This window comes from Aphelocoma coerulescens, chromosome 1 (assembly GCF_041296385.1).
Source record: "Aphelocoma coerulescens isolate FSJ_1873_10779 chromosome 1, UR_Acoe_1.0, whole genome shotgun sequence".
Lineage (NCBI taxonomy): Eukaryota > Metazoa > Chordata > Aves > Passeriformes > Corvidae > Aphelocoma > Aphelocoma coerulescens.
The window spans coordinates 94,210,123-94,229,090 of record NC_091013.1 but is presented as its reverse complement, the minus strand read 5'-3'; the positions used below and the strand labels follow the sequence as shown (position 1 = coordinate 94,229,090).

At 45.3% G+C, this 18,968-nt stretch overlaps 2 protein-coding genes across 2 annotated transcripts; one reads left to right on the top strand and one right to left on the bottom strand.

Annotated features, from left to right (window-relative positions):
- The first annotated feature begins 21 nt into the window (after positions 1–21).
- LOC138112245 (cystatin-B-like) lies at positions 22–5,235 on the top strand. Its single transcript, XM_069019016.1, has 3 exons — positions 22–182; positions 3,944–4,045; positions 4,414–5,235. Exons 1-3 carry the CDS (start codon positions 117–119, stop codon positions 4,540–4,542), a joined length of 297 nt encoding a protein of 98 aa, XP_068875117.1. The 5' UTR covers positions 22–116; the 3' UTR covers positions 4,543–5,235.
- Positions 5,236–5,460: 225 nt separating this feature from the next.
- On the bottom strand, positions 5,461–18,911 carry LOC138112241 (cystatin-A-like). The gene is made up of 3 exons (XM_069019002.1): positions 12,402–18,911; positions 7,382–7,483; positions 5,461–5,667 (listed from the first exon to the last, which is right to left on the bottom strand). The coding sequence occupies exons 1-3, from the start codon at positions 12,465–12,467 to the stop codon at positions 5,542–5,544; spliced, it is 294 nt and encodes a 97-aa protein (XP_068875103.1). The 5' UTR covers positions 12,468–18,911; the 3' UTR covers positions 5,461–5,541.
- Between the last annotated feature and the right edge of the window lie 57 nt (positions 18,912–18,968).

Genomic DNA, 18,968 nt, shown 5'->3' with positions numbered 1-18,968 from the left:
GGTTCCAGCCTCGGGTTCCAGCCCCGGGCCCGGCACCGCCCCCGACACCGCCCCGGCACCGCCCGGGGAGCAGGATCGGCCCGGAGCAGAGCGAGGAGGACCGGAGCGGTGCCACCATGTTGTGCGGGGGTGTCTCGGCGGCCCGGCCCGCCACCGACGAGACGCAGCGGATCGCGGAGCAGGTGAGGGGCCGGGGCGCGCCCCGGGAGGGTCCCGCGGGCGGGGGAAAGGCCCGTGCAGGGCTTGTCGGGCGGCCCAGGGTGTGCTCGGCCATTGCTCTGCGCGGCCGAGCGCCGAGACACCGCCCCGCAGTGTAGAAGGTGGAAGGAATGGGGAACGCACGGAGCAGTCTACGGCTGCCGGAGCTCGCCTTCCCTGTGCCCGCCTGGCGTCTCTGTTAACTCCAGAGCGACCGTGGGCAGCGCTGTGTGCGCGGGGAGAGCTGGGATGGAGCCAGCGCCGGCCCCAGCGGGGCGGGGGATGTGCTGCGACCCCCGGGAACCCGCGCACGGCCCGGCCCCGACAGGGCCGCTGGCTCGGGGGGCGAGCTCCAGCGCGTCCTGCAAGGCCTGAACCTCGTGCACACGTTGGGGTTTGCGTTTTGGTTGGCTTGAGGTTTTTGATTCGGTTTTTTTGCTTGGTTGGGTTTTGGGTTCTTTGGGCTTTGTTTTTCTTTTTGAGGAGGCGGAATGGGGAATAAGCAAGAAGGCTTCTTCGCTGCTTCTGCTTTTCCCCAACACAGAATTCAGCTCCAACCACTGCCAGCTCCAAATCCTGATACTACTTACTGTACCTTAGATTACTGCTCGTGTTATTGGAGCACATGCTTTTACTCTAAAAATGCCAGTGTGCAACTAAGATCTCTCAAAGCACATGTTCCTCTTTTTGTTATGGAAGCTCAAATTCCTTCTGCTTTTTGCTGTTGGCTAGGATGTGATAAGCTAGAGAGCAAAGATGAAGGATGTGGTCTAGCTTCTGACACTCTTTGTCATTGCCCGGCTTTGTTCCCCAGGCTGCACTAGTCACTGGAATTAGCATTTAGCTTGTAAAGTCTGATGATTCTGTGTTTTTAAAAACGGGAGAGATGTGCATCTCCTAAGCACCAACCTGAGTTTGCAGTACTAAGCAAATGACTGAGAATTGCTAAGAGAGTCACAAGTATTGCTTTGACCTGAAAAGGCCTACATGCCCTGTTAAAGGTAATGCAAATACGCAATTAACATTGCACGTGATCCTGACTTTCTGTTTTGTGGCAGACAGCAGTGGAAATACAAAATCCCAAAATAAGGAGTATGAAAATGAAACCCATTGGATACAGAAATGAACAGAATTAACCAAATATCTTGTATTTTCATTCAAGTCACATAAATACTTCAAAGTTTGGCCAGCTTGTTTTGACTGGTAGTTAAAATTACTTTAATGAAATACAGGTGGGAACACCCAAACCTGGAACTTGTCCATGCACTGATATCCTCATCTGGATACTGCTGGAGAAAACATTAGTTTCGTTAAGTTGAGGTAGAGTTCTCAAATCGTTTTGTTTGCTTAAAGTCAGATCTTTGTGGAGATTTATTAGAGCCTGCGAGTTTGCTTGCCATAAATGTAGTTCCTATTCCTGCTTTTCCTGTTCTTGCCTTCATTTTACAGTTTCATAAGAATCCTTGTGATGGCCGAATGTTGTTCAGTTTTGTGACCCAGAGCAGGTGTAGTGTCACACAGGGCAGGACAGCTTCCTTTGGCAGTGTCTGGCTTAGGAATCCTATAGGAACAGCCTCCTCACGACAAGGATTTCCACCCAGGCCTGTTCAGCTTTGGCTTCTCACTGGTGACTGTGGCAAAGTTTATTCAGGGTGATTCTGAAGCATCTGTTTTTTAGTTAACTGCTCTGGGAGTACATGACAAACAGGCCATGCAGGGCAGTGGAGAGCCTTCAGGCCATGACTGAATCATGGATTGTTTGGGTGGGAAGGGACTGCACCTCCTGCCTGAGCACAGGGAGCATCCTCAGGCTGCTCAGAGCTTTGTCTTGTCAGGTCTTGAAAACCTCCAAGGATGGAAACTGCAGTTTCTCTGAACACTCCTGCTGTACTGCAGGAGAGTCCTCAGGGGAAATGTTTCTCCTTATATCCAGTCTGAACCTCCAATTTCAGTTTATGACCATTGTGTCTCATTCTTCTGCCATCACCTCCCTGGAAAGAGCCTGGCTTCCTGTAGATACTGGGAAGTTTTCCTCAAAGCCTTCTCTTCCCTGGGCTGAGCAAGCTCATTTTCTTCTCACAGCACAAGTGCTCCAGCCTCCAGCCATCCTGGTGTGCTCATGGAGTGCTCCTGGCAGCCCTTCACTGAGCTCCCTACGGTTTATTGGTGTTTGTCTTGTACTGGGGACCCAAAACTGGACACAGTATTCCACATTTTCTAACAAGGGCCAAGTAAATGGCAATAATCACTTGCCTGTCTTCTGGCTAGGCTCCTGCTGATGCAGCCCAGTATGCCATTAACTTTGGTACCACCAAGACACGGTGCTGGCTCCTGTCCTTCAGGACTCCCACATCCAGACTGAGATCAGGAACCACATCTTTGGGAGAGCACTTCTGTCTGGAATCTCCCTCTCCACACTGACTCAGGATGCTGGTTTGTCACATGCTGTGGTGACTCACTGCCACAAGTGATAACACCCTGATGAGCTTGCAGCTGCAGGACTCTGAGCTGTCTGCAGACAGGGCCCAGTGTTTGGCTCGCTGGTGGAAATACAAAATGTGCTGATCTGGGGTGATTTAGAGAACTCAGAAACTAACATCACACAGTGCCTAGGATTGCTAAAGCAGCACAGGACAGGATAGGGTCAGCAGGATACTTATGTCTGCCCTGCTGCTTAAAATTTACAAAAGTAGCTCTAGTGATGAAAAACTGAAACCACTTGTTCCATCCTTTGACTCAGAAGAAGGGGAGGAGATAGGACTGAATCATGGTGCTTTCTGGGGCTGTGCCCTTCAGTGCATCTTTAGAATGCAGCTTGGATTTCCATATGGCAAAAAAAAAAATAGAAAAGTGTCCAAAACATCATTATCTTGCTTGTGACATACTGTTCATAACCTGGAGGAAGCGTAGAGGTATGGCCTCTGAGAGAAGATAAAAAGCATGGACACAGCTCCCAGGGACAGGATGGTCACTGGAAAGGCACCAGAGTTCCAGATGGTGGAGAGGTGGGAGAACATACCCTGTTGCAGGAATTGTTTCTGTTCCTGCTTCACCTACAGCACCTGAGCAGTGGCAAGCTGGCACTTGTTTTTCCCTAAGGAAGCATGTGGGATTTAGGCAGGAGAGCAGATATTTCTATATCCCTTGAATTTGGGAAGAAGAAGTACACCATATAGCTGGAGAATCTACTCATTGCTGATATTACTGCCCTGGGAGTGAAGGGAGGGCAATGATGCAGTGCAGGAGGTACAGCCTGGAGCAGGCAAGGACTTGCAAGCAAGGACTCCAGGACTAACTCATCTTGCCCTGCAAAACAAAGGCTGAAATCTTCTGCTTTCCTGACCAGGAATTTTCCATATTGCCACAATGTTCTAAAGGGCCAAGTGTGGGAGAGAGGAGCTGCATCTCAAGAGTTCATGGCTCCCTCTAGGGTATTGGTCAGGTTATTTTGACTTCTTGAGCACTGATTTGCAGTTTGAAAAATAGATTCCATGCTGAAAGAACTGTCAAGTGTTGTCCAGACTCGGTGTCAGCCTGTAGTGACTGACTCCCACCACGGTTTTAGCTTTGCCACCTCCCTAGATTCCTGGTCCTGCTTTCACACAAAACTTAACATGATTCATTTTGATCTTTTAGTATCTTGGAAAGGCAGGAACTCTGTGTCTGGGAATTCAGCAGCAGTGACCTGTAAGCCTTAAGTCCTAAATACTTGAATCAGTCTTAAAGAACCTGTTGTTTCCTTAAGGTAAAAGCTCAGCTCGAAGAAAAAGAAGGGAAAACCTTTGATGTCTTCACTGCAGTGGAGTTTAAAACTCAGATGGTTGCTGGAACAAACTACTTCATCAAGGTAGAGGACACTGGGTTGTTTTTTTATATTAATGTGTATAATCTTTGGAATGGTGGGGTTTTTTTCTTTCTGAACTAGAAGAGAATGCCTTAATAAGAAAAAAATTGTGCATTAAAAAACTGCAAATATTCACCTCCCAGCCCCTCTCCCTTATCTGTTAAATAGAAAGATTCTATTTTCTCCATTTTCATGGGAAGATTAGGTGGTATTTCTGCAAAGTCATGGCTCCTAGCCTGGTTTAAAACAATCCAATGGTTTTTCTTACTGCCTGTCTGCTGCTCCATCCTCAAACCAGCCCAGCCTCTGCCACCCCTCCTGCTGCAGGCTGCTCCCCCTCCAAGGATCTCACTGGGTTTCGTGCTTTGCAGGTCCATGTTGGGAATGAGGAGTTCATGCACCTGCGGGTGTTCAAGAGCCTCCCCCATGAGAATGAGCAGCTGAGCCTCCACAGTTACCAGGCCAGCAAGACAAAGCACGATGAACTGACTTATTTCTAGCAACCTCTGCTGTGTTTCCCTAACCTGGTTCTTATGTGCATTTTCTACAGGCTGCAAAATGTTGATTCCTGTGCCAACAAAGGCAGAAAAAAGTGGATTTTTTTTAACATAACGCTGGAAAAAATCAATTTCTTTTATGCCATTCCCTTCCTGTAAAATCTCCAAATCTGAGAGTCACAGGGCTCTCCTATTACCTACACTAATGTAAACCCAACTTTTGTTGCAGCTTAACTTAGGCTTTAGTGCAACTTAACCAGAATACTGTGCCTGAGTCCTGGCTGTGAACTTCCTTGGTCTTGGAAATTGGAAGGGGAGTGACACCAGCACTCATATATTTGCAGCAAGGAACAAGAGGAAAGCCTGTCTTTTCTGTGCTGTTTTGCAACTGTGAATATATGTGTAGGTTTAAATTGTACTTTGTATTTTATGGGCAAAGACCTGATGAGAAACTCGAGCTGAAGCAATTTTGCAAGGAAGAGAAAGAGGCTTACAGTAGTTTGAAACAAACATTCCCGTGGTAATCATGCTCATCCTCTTGCAGCAGCAGCATGTAATGTCCCATAGAGGGTGTGTGAGTTTAAGATACCAAAACAGCTTGCTTATGTTCTCAGTCCTATGGAAAAGTCCTGGAAAGGAACTTAAGCTGGACAAGCATTTCTGCATTTATAACAATAAACATTTCTTTTGACTTGAGATGGCCTCTTTGACTGGTGCTTTAGTGTTTTCACTGGTTTTCACTATTGGTTATTATCTTGCTCAGATTTTTTTCCTTAAGTGCTTTTTATATTCCAGATAACCTTATGTTTATTCTATATCTTAATTAGAAATACTTTATTTTAATCTTGTGACAGACATGAAAGATAACAAGAAAGACTTCTGCAGGTATATCAGCAGCAAAAGAAAAATATGGACAATAGGTTTCCAAACTTATTTTATTTATGGTCACGGGCAGAACCGCCATAGGACTTGCAGAGATGAGGCCCTGCACATCATCATCTCTCAGAAGTAGGTCAGAGGGTCATCTCTGGTTTTGCCAGTCTGAAAACCAACAAGGCTGGGACCTTGGTCCTCATAAGGTCTCTGAAACACCTTTAAGTGGACATATTCATCATCAGAAACTTGGACCTAGAAACCAAAAGAGTGGGGAAGTGAGGATCATGGGCTCAAAGCAGGTTCAAACAAAAGGCTGTTCTCTATTTCTTGAAAGAACATCTTTGCTCTTTCTTTTCAAAGAAATTCACCTTTTCCCCCACCCCCAAAAGTCATCACGTAAAGACTTGGTAGGAAGCTGTAACATTTCATTCTTAAAGAGCCAAGCACAACAGGCACTAAAGTCTCCCTTGGAGGTACGTGGAAACTGTAATGCCTTATGCCCCAGGAGGTTTTTGCACGCTTTCTGGTGGCTGCAGTGTGGCACTATGCTTGGTCTGGGTTGCATCTCAGCTGTAAGTCTCCTGGTAAAATATCAGTGATGTGGAACATTCAGAAATATAAAAGACTGAATCTTGTGGCAGCATTTCTTCCAGTTAATGCTAAAATGAGTAACTGTTTTCCATCACTGGTAAAATCAGGAAAGAAGACACAAATCATCCATTTTGAATGTTACAAATTGATTTCTTCCAAGTTCAGTAACACACCAATTTTCATTTCAGAGTAGTTTGGTCACAAGGCTTAGCAGGGACAGCAGACAAGTATTTTACATTGCCTAGGTCAGCAATAAGACGGAACTAAGCGTAGAAATCCAAGCAGGCCTGAGTTCTGGCTGTACTTGGAAACTGTTACTCTTCATTACTCAGTGCTTTGTCCACAAAGTGAAAGCACATTTCACAGGAGCAAGGGAAGGATAAACATCATTCATGGAGCTGAGGCTCTGATTGGCCACATAATAGGTAGTCTGTCAGTACCATCCCCTGGTGCCCACAGAGCACAAATAGCAAAGTTATTTTAAGGAAGCACCTGGGAAAGAAGAAGGTTTGGCAGCACTTGTCCTTCCTGAGATCAACTAAATATGAGAAGTGTGGAGCTAATGCTCACAGTGTCTCTCTGCAGAACTACTCGCCCCCAAACATTCCAGGCCAATTTCTCTAATAAAAGAATTCTTCCAATTCCCATGTCAAGGGAGTGTATCCTGCCAGGCATATGTCCACACACATGTGGGGTTTCAGACACAGCAGTCACAAGCCATGCCTGCTCTGCTCCAGAAGGCCAGCCTGCTGCTCAGCAGTGCTTGCTAGCCTTCAGATGCAAAATACACCCAGCCATTTCTTCTGTGCTACTTCACAGAAAGCTGCTCACATCCATCGGTCAGGGTTTCCAGTAGAGGATGAATGGTGCCATCAGAGGGCTGATTAAATTACCCATTCTTCCTCTGCAGCACCTGATGCAGAACCAAAAGATCAACACACCTGCTTGCATGCAAAACTAGTCAGCAGAGATGCTTGCACTGCATTACAAAATTTACTCTATCTCTCCATCAGTTTCTCAAGATGACTTCAGTTTCATCTGACACTACTTTGCCTTGAAAGCAAACAGGAGACCAGTTATGACTTGTTTAAATCATTTGAGTTGGGAAAGCAATCTATAGTCCTTGAGGGCGATGATCCCAAGAAGCCTACCAGTCACATCTGAATACGTACAGGGCATGTTTTGTAATATTTCTATTCCTGCTTACAGTAGTGCCAAACAGGAATTTTATAAGTATTTGGAGGTAGTCCCCACTTCTGTTACTCAAATCAGACAGTCTCCTATGATGTTTGCTTCTCTTTCTAGCTGTAAGCCACTCTGCAAGTCACCTGTATCATTTAATTCCAAAATACTCCCTCCTAAAATATATACAAACCTTAATAAAGTAGATTATCCCAGCAACTACTTGAGTCTTATATTCTATGGCTGCAAAGACAACACAGCTCATGTTTGCCTGGCTTTCAAACTGCACCTTCACCTGTAAAAAGAAAGGGAAAAATGACTGGCAGGTTGATATTTAGGGATTTCTTTTACATATACCACTCCCAATTTTCATCCTTTCAAACATACTCCCTTAATGGAAGTTTGCAAAGTGACTGAGGGCACCCTCAAACCCCTCATCCAAATCATCAGTAAAGATACTAAACAGGACTGGCCCCAACACGGAGCCCTGGGTGCGCCACCTCTGCCCAGCCGGATGTAACTCCATTCTCCACCTCTCCCTGGGTCCGGCCATCAAGCCAGTTTTTCACCCAGTGAGCAGTGCTTCTTCAGGAGAATGCTGCAGAAAGTGATGTCAGAGGCTTTACTAAGGTCCAGGGAGACAACAACCACAGCCTTTCCCTCATCCACTCAGTAGGATCCCTGTCATGGAAAGAGATCAAGTTGATCAAGCAAAATCTGCCTTGCATGAACTTGCCTTGCATGAATCCATCATGGCTGGGCTTGAATCCCTGGTTGCCCTGCACATGCTGTGTCAGGATGAGCTGTTCCATGACCTTCCCCAGCACTGAGGTCAGCCTGACAGGTCTGTAGTTCCCTGGATCCTCCTTCCTCTCGTTCTTGTAGATGTTCTTTTAGAGGAGCATCACATTAGCCAAACTCCAGTTGTGTGAGACCTCTCTGGTTCACCAGGACCTCTGGTAAATCATGGACAGTGGCTTGGAGAGCTCTTCCACGAGCTCCCTCAGTACCCTCAGGTGGATTCCATCCAGCCCCATAAATTTATGCATGTTTAAGTAGAGAAGCAGGTCACTAACTGTTTCCTGCTGGATTGTGGGAGCTTCATTCTGCTTCTTGTCTCTGTCTTACAGCTCAGGGAGCCAGTACCCTGAGGACAACTGGTCTGACTACTAATGACTGAGGCATTAAGTACCTCAGCCTTTTTTTTTTTTGTGGCAATGATTTCCCTAACATCCAGCAAATGATGGAGATTCTCCTTAGCCCTCTTTGTTGCTGATGTATTCATCAAAAAGAATACTTTTTGTCATATCTTTTGGCAGTGGCCAGACTGAAGTTCTAATAGGGGTTTTACCTTTCTAACTTTCTTCTCTGCCTAATTTCACAACACCTTTGTAATCCTCCTGAGTTGCCTGCCCCATCTTCCAAAGCTCATAAACTCTATTTTTGACCCTGAGTTCCAGCCAAAACTCTCTGTTCAGCCAGTCCAGTCTTCTTCCCCACTGTCTCGTCTTTTGGCACATGGGGGACACCTTGCTCTTGCACCTTTAGGATTTCCTTCTTGAAGAATGCCCGGCTTTCCTGGATCTCTTTGCCCTTCAGAACTGCCTCCCAAGGGACTCTCTCAACCAGTCTCCCAAACAGGCCTAAGTCTGCCTTCCAGAAGTCCAAGGCAGTGGTTTTGCTGTTGCTGTTCCTTACTTCTCCAAGAACTAGAAACTCTCTCATTTCATGATCACTGTGGGACCACCACCCAGAAAGCAGAAACAATCTTTCCTGGGCTGGGTGACACGGTGCCCTTCTGCACATGACACCCACCCTGATGACTGGATGCATTACTGAGTTTGGGCAGAGAAGCAGTGTCAGTGTCAGCCTGCTCAGGCTGCCCTGGGCAGGGCCAGCAGCACCTCAGCGCTTCTCACCACCCACCTGTTTCAAAGGAATGCACAGAATTAATTTGGTTTCTCAGCACATGCACCTACAGCTGGCTGCCACTCCCATGACATTCCTTCCTAGCAGGAAGGCCATGGAAAGCACCCAAGGAACATCCAGATCTTTTCCAGAGAGCCAGAAATCATCATCCTATTCAGCTTCCTCATGATCTCTTACTCTGCTCTTCTGCTGAGCAGCTTCCACAGGGTTTCTATCCCCTGGAACCAACAACTATACTTTCAACTCAGGAGCTGCTAACTCTGGCAAACCTGGGAAACTTTAATTCCAAACACCCTTCCAGCTGACTGGGGCAGGGGCCTCCTAGAATGCTCCTAAGTGGCAACTTTTGGTACATCATATTCCTCTCTCAAAACAAAACAAAACAAAACAAGGCCACTTCTCTCCAGTTTTGCTCTCTCTCCTCTGGCCACTGTGTCCCCCATTTGTTATTTACAGACTGAGCCTTCAGTAAAATCAAGCAGGCAAACAGCTCCTTAATCCTCAGGTGAAAAAATAGAACATTCCTAAACTCTTATCTAACAGCACTCTAAACCCAAAACATTCCTCAGTTTTGGGCAAGAGCTGTAAAACAAGGAGACCAAATAAATAACATTCCCCAGCTCACTAATGATGGCTAGAGACAAGGCACAGGTATAAGTAAATAATTATGCACACAGGTATAAGTAAGTAATTATGCACACAAGAGCAGACAGACCTTGAGCACCCCAAGCTCTGCAGATGCTCTTCACAACTTCACTGGAATCATAGGAATTGCTTCTCTGCTCAGCAGAGCATAAAATCCCATAGAATTGCTTCATGAAAGGGTGACACTTATGCTGGAAGCATAGCAGGATTTCCCCAACATAAGGTTTCCATAAGAATATTTTCCTTAGAGAACTATACCAAAGCCTCTGCAAGGGGGGAAAGGACCAGGAAGAGTGCTCTCTCCCACTGTCAGCACAGGGCAGAAATTTTGCCTTGCAGAAAATAAAGAGCAAAGAACAATCTGTTTTCATTTTCCTGAAGCTACTGAGAACAAAAGAACACTAAAATTAGGATCAGTCCTTTTCTGGAATCAAACAGAAACTCTGTACCATCCACATTTCAGATTCCGTATTTGCCCTGTACCCCCTGGGAGCATTAGCACTGCCTGAAACCAACCTTCATGTTTTTTAATGCCTGTTTGCTCACAGACACCTAAGTGCTGTGGTTTCACCTCCAATACACACTGCAAGATTTCTGATCGCCCATAAATAACACAGCCCAGCATTGAAAATGAAGCTCAGTATCTGGCAGGGTGCTTGAGGCATTTCACAGACTCATTAATTAAATTTCACAGCCCTCAGCTGGTCCCATCTTAAACATGAGGAAACAAGAATGGCAAATAGACAAAGGTGCTACAAGTCCCTTGCTAGGGTCTCCCTTCCACAGGTAAAAGGGAATTTCTGATCTCTGCAAGTGCTGCTCCTTCAAGCATTCCTGCCAGCACAGAAGGAACAGTGATACTGCTCCCAAGTAATTCAGTCAGTATCTCCCAAACAATTGTAGATCACCCATTTCTCTTTCTGGTCTACAGTAAATCATCTCTCCTCTGACTAACCTGTTATCCCAAACTCCAGCCCTCCCCCATGTACGTGTTCCCCACTCTGGTGACCCCCGCTGGGACTGACCAATAAAGCCCTACAGTAGAAGGAGGAGCTGAGGAGGGTGATGTGCCACCCATGAAACTCAGGGAATAATGCAGGGTGTGAATGACCACAGCTTTTGCAAATCAGCTGACTTTATCTCAACACAAAGGTTGAGCACATGTGGTTTAGATAAGTATCTCTGTTAGTCTGAGAGGATGGTGTGGTGGTGGAACTCCCTGAGTTCATTAAAAGAAAGTGAACACACCCCTGAGTTAGCCAGATCAGCATGGGGGGAGTGAACACATGCTCTGCCCAACCCTGAGAATAAAAACTAAACAGTGGACAAAAGAATTCTGAAGAAAACAGATTACTAAAGCTGACTTAAACCCACATCCCCTTTCCCAGTGACTGAGGCTGCCCAGTGTTGTGACACGGAGCTTGTTGTACAGACCAGGAGTGAAGAACACACTGGCATCCTCAGGGACCTGGGATTGCAGTCGCTACATTTTGCTAAGAGTAACTTAGACCTGTATCAAGTTACCAGTATATTTGTATCACTCTGCTAAACCAGAAGCCTCGTGTAACATGGAATCTCTTCAAATCAGTAAACTGGATGTTAAACGTTATCCCCTCCATCTGTGGACTATGGAAAAGAACCCTGTCAGAGTACTGGGCTGCCTGGTCTCAGCCTGCAAGATCGCAGGAGACGTGGAAGGATGCTGGTGCAAACTCTGTCCTCAGTAGCACAGCAAAGGAGAGAGCTGGGAGCCCTGCACACCAGGTATAGGCAGTGTGCAGTGGTATTGGCCAATGCATTCAGCCCCAACTTCTTCCTCTTTGTTTCCTCAAAGAGCACCCGAGTGCAATTGCCAAAGGAGAAGAGCTCTTCTTTCAGAGTCATAAGGGTGAAGAGGATTGGGTGGGTGGGAGCATAAGATGGGAATTTTCCCATGCCATGTTGTTCCCTTTTCATTCCTCAGGATGCACTTTACACTTTCTCTAAAAAGAGCTGCTGCACTGCAGGGCATTGGAGGATCTGCAGAGCTGCTGCTCACACACCTGCTCCAGGACAGGAGCACTGCCTGTAACGTGGTAACTGGGCTCACTCACTGGCTTGCCTTGTGCCAAGCTCACCTTGCTTCACCAGCAGTCCCTGCATCACAGCTGTGACTCTAGAATATAAACACTGAATGCCAGCAGGCAACACACAATTTAAAAATAGCTTTGTCCTGCATATATAATTCTTTGCTGCATACTTGCATGTGGTTTGTCCTAGGCAGTCCTTCACTGAGGTATGAATTCTACCAGGTACAAGCTTTTCCCTTCCAATATGCCACCTCTTATTTCAAACAGATGACCTCAGTGCTGGCATAGCAGAGCTGGGCTTTGAACTTCACATGGACATTAACTGACGGTAGCCAGTACCATGCCCGGCCATGGACAGAGGAGACAGAGAAGTGGTTTGTCTCAGTCTTACCAGGGCACTGCCTACACAGAACGCTGAGAAAACACTGCCAGTCAAGGGGATTCCTACTTTCAGCACAGGCTTCTTCAGTTTAAACCCTGGCTCAGCCTCCCAGGCTTTACACAAGCTTCAGGAATGACATCCCTGCACACAAGTAACTTAATCTACAGACAGGGTAACAAATAACTCACCTGGTTAGCAATCTGCTGAACTTCTGGAGTAGCAGGCTTGGTGTCAGATAAGCCCCCGGGCATCATAGTGGCAGGTGACCTCTCTGAAGTGACAGATGGCTCTGGAGAGGGAAGTTCAGTGCAGTCTGAGTGGAGTCCCCGGGTATCTCACATATATACACACACACATGTGTCATGGAGTCATGTGACCTGCAACGCATGGAGCCTACCATTACTGAACTGGAGAAGGAGACAAACGGGGAAGAGGGGGGAAAAGCAATGTAAAGCACTGGCAATATTAATAATAAATGTAAAAAGCACTTAAAGAAGTGTTTATGGTCTTCACATCAAAAAGAAAGGCAAACATCAGCCTCCAGTCACCCCCATCTTAAAAGAGAGTTGGTTTGGGTTGCAACTGGAACCTCTTGCTCTCCACCCATGTGCAGATGACTAGCCTGAGCTCTTGGGAAACAGATCAAAGACACACCCAGTATTTCCCAACACCTTTCCTGATCAGAGGAAAGAATGCAGTTATTTCCTTAGCATAGGTCCCATTCATCTTGAAATTGTATTGTCTTAATATCCTTCTAAGTGGGGAAATGAGAGCAGATGGCATCTTACATTCAGTGACTTGACTTCCTTCTACCTCACCAGACAGGTGCCAAGGTAAACACCAGCACCAGAAGTGGAAATAAATTAGATCCCAGATTCAGGTAAGTACTGCAGATAAGGTATTTCTGCTTCTTTCCCATCAAACTGAGAGGTGCATTCAGGCAATCATAGTAGCAACAGAATATGCACTAAAATCTACTTTTTAACTCTAGTGCCAATTTCCTGGAAGACAAAGTACAATCCCCCTCACTAGAGGAGTAGTGTGTACACAAAAGCCATCCTAATTTCAAGGTACGCTGCTGAAACACGTAACATGAGAATATAGTTTAAGAAGTATTCATTCTGTAGTTACAGTCACATGGCACAGTCACATTCGTGCATGTGAATATACAAAGCTCAAAACCTACTGGGGGAAGGCTAACAGCTCTAGCAGCCTTCCCTGGTAAGGGAGAACTAACGCTTCAAGACCACAGAAAAAGTTACTCCCTATCAGTATTCCTGACATTCTCCTCTCCATCAAACACAAGGAATGTTGTTCCAGAGCAACGACCAGAGAAGCAGCAACAGACCAGACACTTTTTAGTCTCTAGGGGTGAGTACATGGGAGCAGGTGAAATGAGAATATGTGCTGCACACAGGCAATGGACATTTCTACTGGGATCAGCATTAGGGAATTTGCTGGGATCAGGTGGGTTTATGGCCACAGCAAAAAACTTATCTCTGTCCTACCCATACTACTGACCCTCCTCTTCACAGATAACCAGTGATGCAACAGACTGTAAAAAAGTACTTCAGATCTGACTTCAAGGCCTGGTTTTGGTACAAAGCCCCTGAAATTGAGAAACTGGGGCTGTAGGGGCCCTACACTCAAGAGTATTGATGGATATTACAGCATGTTACTGAAAAAGATATTGCAGAATTTTGAGCAGCAGTGTTATGGGACAAAAAGCATGTGAGGAAAAACAGTTGTCCTCAGACAACATTTTTGTGAACCAAGAGAAAAATCCATCCAGTTCTCAGGAATAAAGGGAGTGGCAGCTGTTAAAACCGGAATTCTGCCACTTTTACCAACATCTCTTCTCCAGATGAGGAGTTCAAAGCCCTCTTCATGGAAGTGATGACAATTCAAACCTTCTTTGGCACAAGACCCTGCTGATTCACTCAAATATATGCTGATCATGTTCCACCATTTGTGCCTTATTCACACCCCAGGACAGATAAGGAACTGGAAGAGCCAGCTCACCTTACTGAAGCCAGAAGTCAGAGAATGTGTCCAACAACTGCACAGCTAAAACAGGGTATTTTATAAACCTGTTGTACTAGTTTGAAAACAAACCAGTGGGAGGCACCAAGTCAGTGTAACAATTTAATAGGGAAATCAAAAAACAGGCAGAAAACACGGGGTTAAACTGACAGTCAGGATACAACCTGACACCCTGTTAGTCAGAGTGGTGGGTAGCAGTCCCATAAGATGGTGGCTGCAGTCCTCCTGAAGTGATGGATGTGGTTCTGTCGAAGCAGTGATCCTGTAGAAGGGTCTGCTCTTCCTCGGAAGGTCCAGTGGTGGCTGTGTAGCTCCTGTCCTCTGGAAATCCAGTGGAAAGGGTGTCTGTGGTGTTCAGAAGCTCAGATTATATCCACGATGGGATGCTTGGTTCCTCCCTCTGGGTGGAGCATCTCACAGTGGGATGATGAGTCATGAGGCCAGGCGTTGATGGGCTCATTAACAGAAGATAGTCCGGAGGGAGTTATCTCTGAGTCATGGCATTGATGGGCCATTAACAGAAAGACAGTCTGGGGGAAGGAGGCAAGGAAACACTGCCCCACCTGGTTTCAACAGCTCATGAGGAGGATAATAGAATACACTGCAACCCAGGACACCTGTCCACTCACCAAGATACAGATCCTACTAACTTACTTGGGAAGGGATGTTAAGATCCCCAAGGCAGCAGTACACTCCTGGAGAACTCTTGATTCTGTCTAACAACAAATACACTGAGCACAAAGTCTAGGAGTGTTCATTTATAATCTTGGAAAGACTCTAGATATGAAACTAAAGATGCTAATGTGAGGAAATCGTTCACCAGACTCCGTATTTCTGGGTTTGCTGGGTTTTGACTTTAAAGCATAGCAACTTCTTTTTCCCCAAAATGCACAGAGTTGTGCAGAAGGGAAGGAAAATCAACACTAATTGTCAGCAAGTTGATGCTGAAGTTTACAGAGGCGAATCAGACTGTTTCCTTTCCACAGCAGCGCTAATTATTGTCCCAAAATCCAGTGATATTTCTAAGACTGGGATGCAGTGCTTATCCTGCACAAGAATTTCATCAAACCACTTTGAATTGCTGATGTTTCACAAACCTGTGATCAAAGATGATCAGTGGCAATCGATCAACCTTATCCTGGGCAACCCCCACCTCCACCCCTCTCTACACTAAGTTTTGGATGTAATGAACCAGGAGCTGGAACACTGCCATGAAAAGAACAGCTGCCCCTACTCCATCTCTTGCACAACGTTGATAAGCCGGTGAGCGTCCCCCCGTAGCGTTTGAGATGCAGCTGGTATCGAGTACCAGGCCAGCCTAGGCACAGACAGCAGCCTCCCCTCACCTCACTGCACTGCTGTTACCTTGGAGAATCTCTGCTGGGACACCACCACTGGCATTTCTGTACAGCTTTGAAGCTGAGTAACTTTGCACCATGTACTATTCCAACACAGAAAGATCTTTACAGCTTGCAGGCCACTACTCCCTGGTGCTGTTTAAGCAATTTTAAGAGGTACAAGCTATAGCTGACAAAAACACCAGCACAGTAACAAAACAAAGCAAACAAAATAAAATATTAAAATTAAAAATAATAAAAATTTTAAAATTAAAAAAAAAACCACCCACCAAAATCCAAACCCCAGGGTTATGTATTTGCAAGTCATTTTTAAACCAGGAATGAAGTCAGCTCTGTAGAAATGATTGTGAAAGCCAAGTCAGTAATGTCAGTCTTCTGGTTTCACAGTGACATGTAATTGTGACTGGACATGACACATGGTCTGAATGTCTACAAGAGCTTCTAGAGGAAAGCAGCCCTCCATGTACCAGCCGAGGATCTGTTTTCATCATCACAGGAACAACAGCCTTGATTTTCAGTGTGCTGGTCTGCAAAAAGGTTTCCCCTCCTGCTACACACCCAGATTTTGAAAGATTTCTGACATCATACATGATCAAGGATCAAGAGAAACCTGACCTTCAGCAGCACAAAGTTACCATAGCCCAGCCCATGCTGAGCCTCTTCCTCTCAATCTGCTTCAAGACAACTGAATTCTACTGTTGAAATGTCCTATAAAGAAATTACCTGTTTCATCAGTTTTTCATGCCTACAGGCTGCAGAAGACAACAGTACTGAGTGCCAGATAAAGAACACCTCTTTCTATTTCACGGAAAGAAATACGCACAAGCTTGAGAGGACTTTCCAAGCAAGCAGGATCTGCCCACCTCTATTCACCACTTGCAAGCAATGGGAAAGCCCCAGCAGAGGAGGCAAGACACCCACAGGACTGTGGACAGGGCCATCAGTTGTACTCAAGTGCCTTTACTTGCAGAAATAGAAGTTAAAACCAGGGAAAGGATGAAATCCTGCTGTTTGTAGGGTCCACTATTTGACCCCCATATGACAGCAAACAGCCCAGTAATTTTGTAAGTAGCTCAGTGGTAACGTTGAAGCAAGGTTCAATCCCTGACTAAGCAGGATCCTGGAATCCTCAGGGGTCCCTAGACACAGAGCATTTACCTGCCTGTGTTCAGTGTGGCACACAGCTCACACCGACGCCGTCTGCCCACATCACAGAACATCCCACTCCAGGCGCAGCTCTGAGGCACTCAGGGAACAGCAGAGCCGCGCGCTCCTGCCCCGAGCCCCAAAGGGTGGCGTGCAATTCCATTCACTCACCTTCCTGTTCCACCGAGCTCAGCAGCAACATTCTAACAGCTTCTGAGCCACCTGATTTGCCATGGGCTACTGTAAGAGACAATCCTCTGTGCTCAGAGAAAACTAAATACAGCAATTCAACTTCTTAGTGCAAGCCTCTGTATGCCAGCTGCCAACACCCAAAGAAGGGATCTTGGGGATTTAGGAGTCTTCTCATGGTATCAGTTTTTCATACTCAGGTTTGTATAGGACTACTTGCTTGGCCTTATATTCAAACTGAAAATAATTCTGTGTTGGGCTGATTTTTTGGGGTTGCAGGTTTTGGGGTTTTTTAACCGTTTCCTCATAACAAATGCAAAAAAAAAAAAAAAAATCTGTATCACATCCATTTCACAGGTCATTTATCACAGCATCTGCTTAAGTGAAGCTTTCCACAACAGCTGAGCAAACATCTGGATGGATAAAGGAAGACAATGATTAGTTCTCACTACAGTCTCTAGTTTATACAGAATAAAAGATTATATTTCAAGACTATTGATCCAAGTCTATACACACTCATAGAAGTTTCTATCATACAACTGGCTTAAAAGGAAAATTTGCCCTTGCAGTTGATCCAAACCCTAGAGAGAACAAATATTTTAGACACCTATACTAGAGATCAATATTAAAATACCAACTTTGAAATCAAAACTGACTGTTCTCAGCATCTCATTAATTGATGTGTCCTGTGGAAATTACATTAGTGCCAATTCAGCCCAGAGTTCTGAGCAGTATTTGATTTACACTTTGATGATAAACAGTTATAAGAATTTAACAGTTGAAGAACGAACACATTTTCTGCTTTCAGAGTTGCAGAACAACAATAAGAAATATTCAAGAATGAGTGCTCCAACTCAAGTAAAGTTCTCCATAAAGCAGTTGCAGTACCTTGAGAAAAAAATAAAGACAAAAAATGAAGTTTGAACATTAGGATTTACATCGTCAAAGACTTAAAATATATTTCTGCCTCATTCTCAAAAAAAGGTGAGATGAAATTACCCTGCTGCCTAAAAATATAAGGCCTCCAAGTAGTTTGAGTCTCTACTGCACAAACAACAGATAAAACAGATGCTGCTGCACACATCTTTGCCAGCTCTCAGTAACACAGGTACATTCCTCCATTTATTTCCCACTCCCTATATATGCAGAGCTTTAGGGATGTGAGAGTATATCTAGTAACCTCATTGCTGTTGCTGAATTCCAAAGTGTTTGCAAGACAGGTCCTGTATTTTTAGGGCTCTGTTTAAGTTCAGTGGTTCTTAAAGTCATATCACTAAGTAATAAAACCAGCTGGCAACCACACAGACCTTGTCACTTGACTGTCAGCCAATCTGAGATAAATAAAAAATAAAAAGTAAAAATGTAAAATATACAGGTGTAATTGCAGCAATTCAGCTTTCCTCCTACTTATTGCCTTTAAATGCTGTGTTACTGCAGGGGTGCTGCATTAAAGCTTTCTAAACACAACACCATGGCCAGGATCAACAGGATCAGGTATGCACAGCTGCTTCCTCAGCTCAAACACAATTCACCTTTACAACTGATCTTAAAGGTTCCAAGGAAGGGACAAAAAAGGATCCCTGGACAGTCTCATTCCCAAATGAGACACATCTTCAGCTCCAACCCAAAGTGGTTTTAATCTACACCACATTCCCTATATAAAGGAAAACTCCAGAACTTGGTAACACAGACCAGAAGAGAGTAAGCAACAGATGCTGCCTGTCAGCATTGCAGGAGCAATGGCAAACTGTATCCACACACAACACGGAGCCACTGCTGCTTGTGTTGAGCAGTTCAGAACAAGGCTGGTAACTTCTTACTTTAAGCGATGCTGAACTTACTACACTTGCTGATCAGTCTGCAATTTTCATTTCCTTTCAGGCTGTAGCAGATTATTTCCACAAAAAGACCACGTTCACTGGTATTTTAGCAGGCACCAGCTCAGGGAGAGCCTTGTTCTCCCTGCTCAGGATGGGTTTTACTGTTTCTTCCCCTCTGGGATCACTGAAGCTGTGGAAG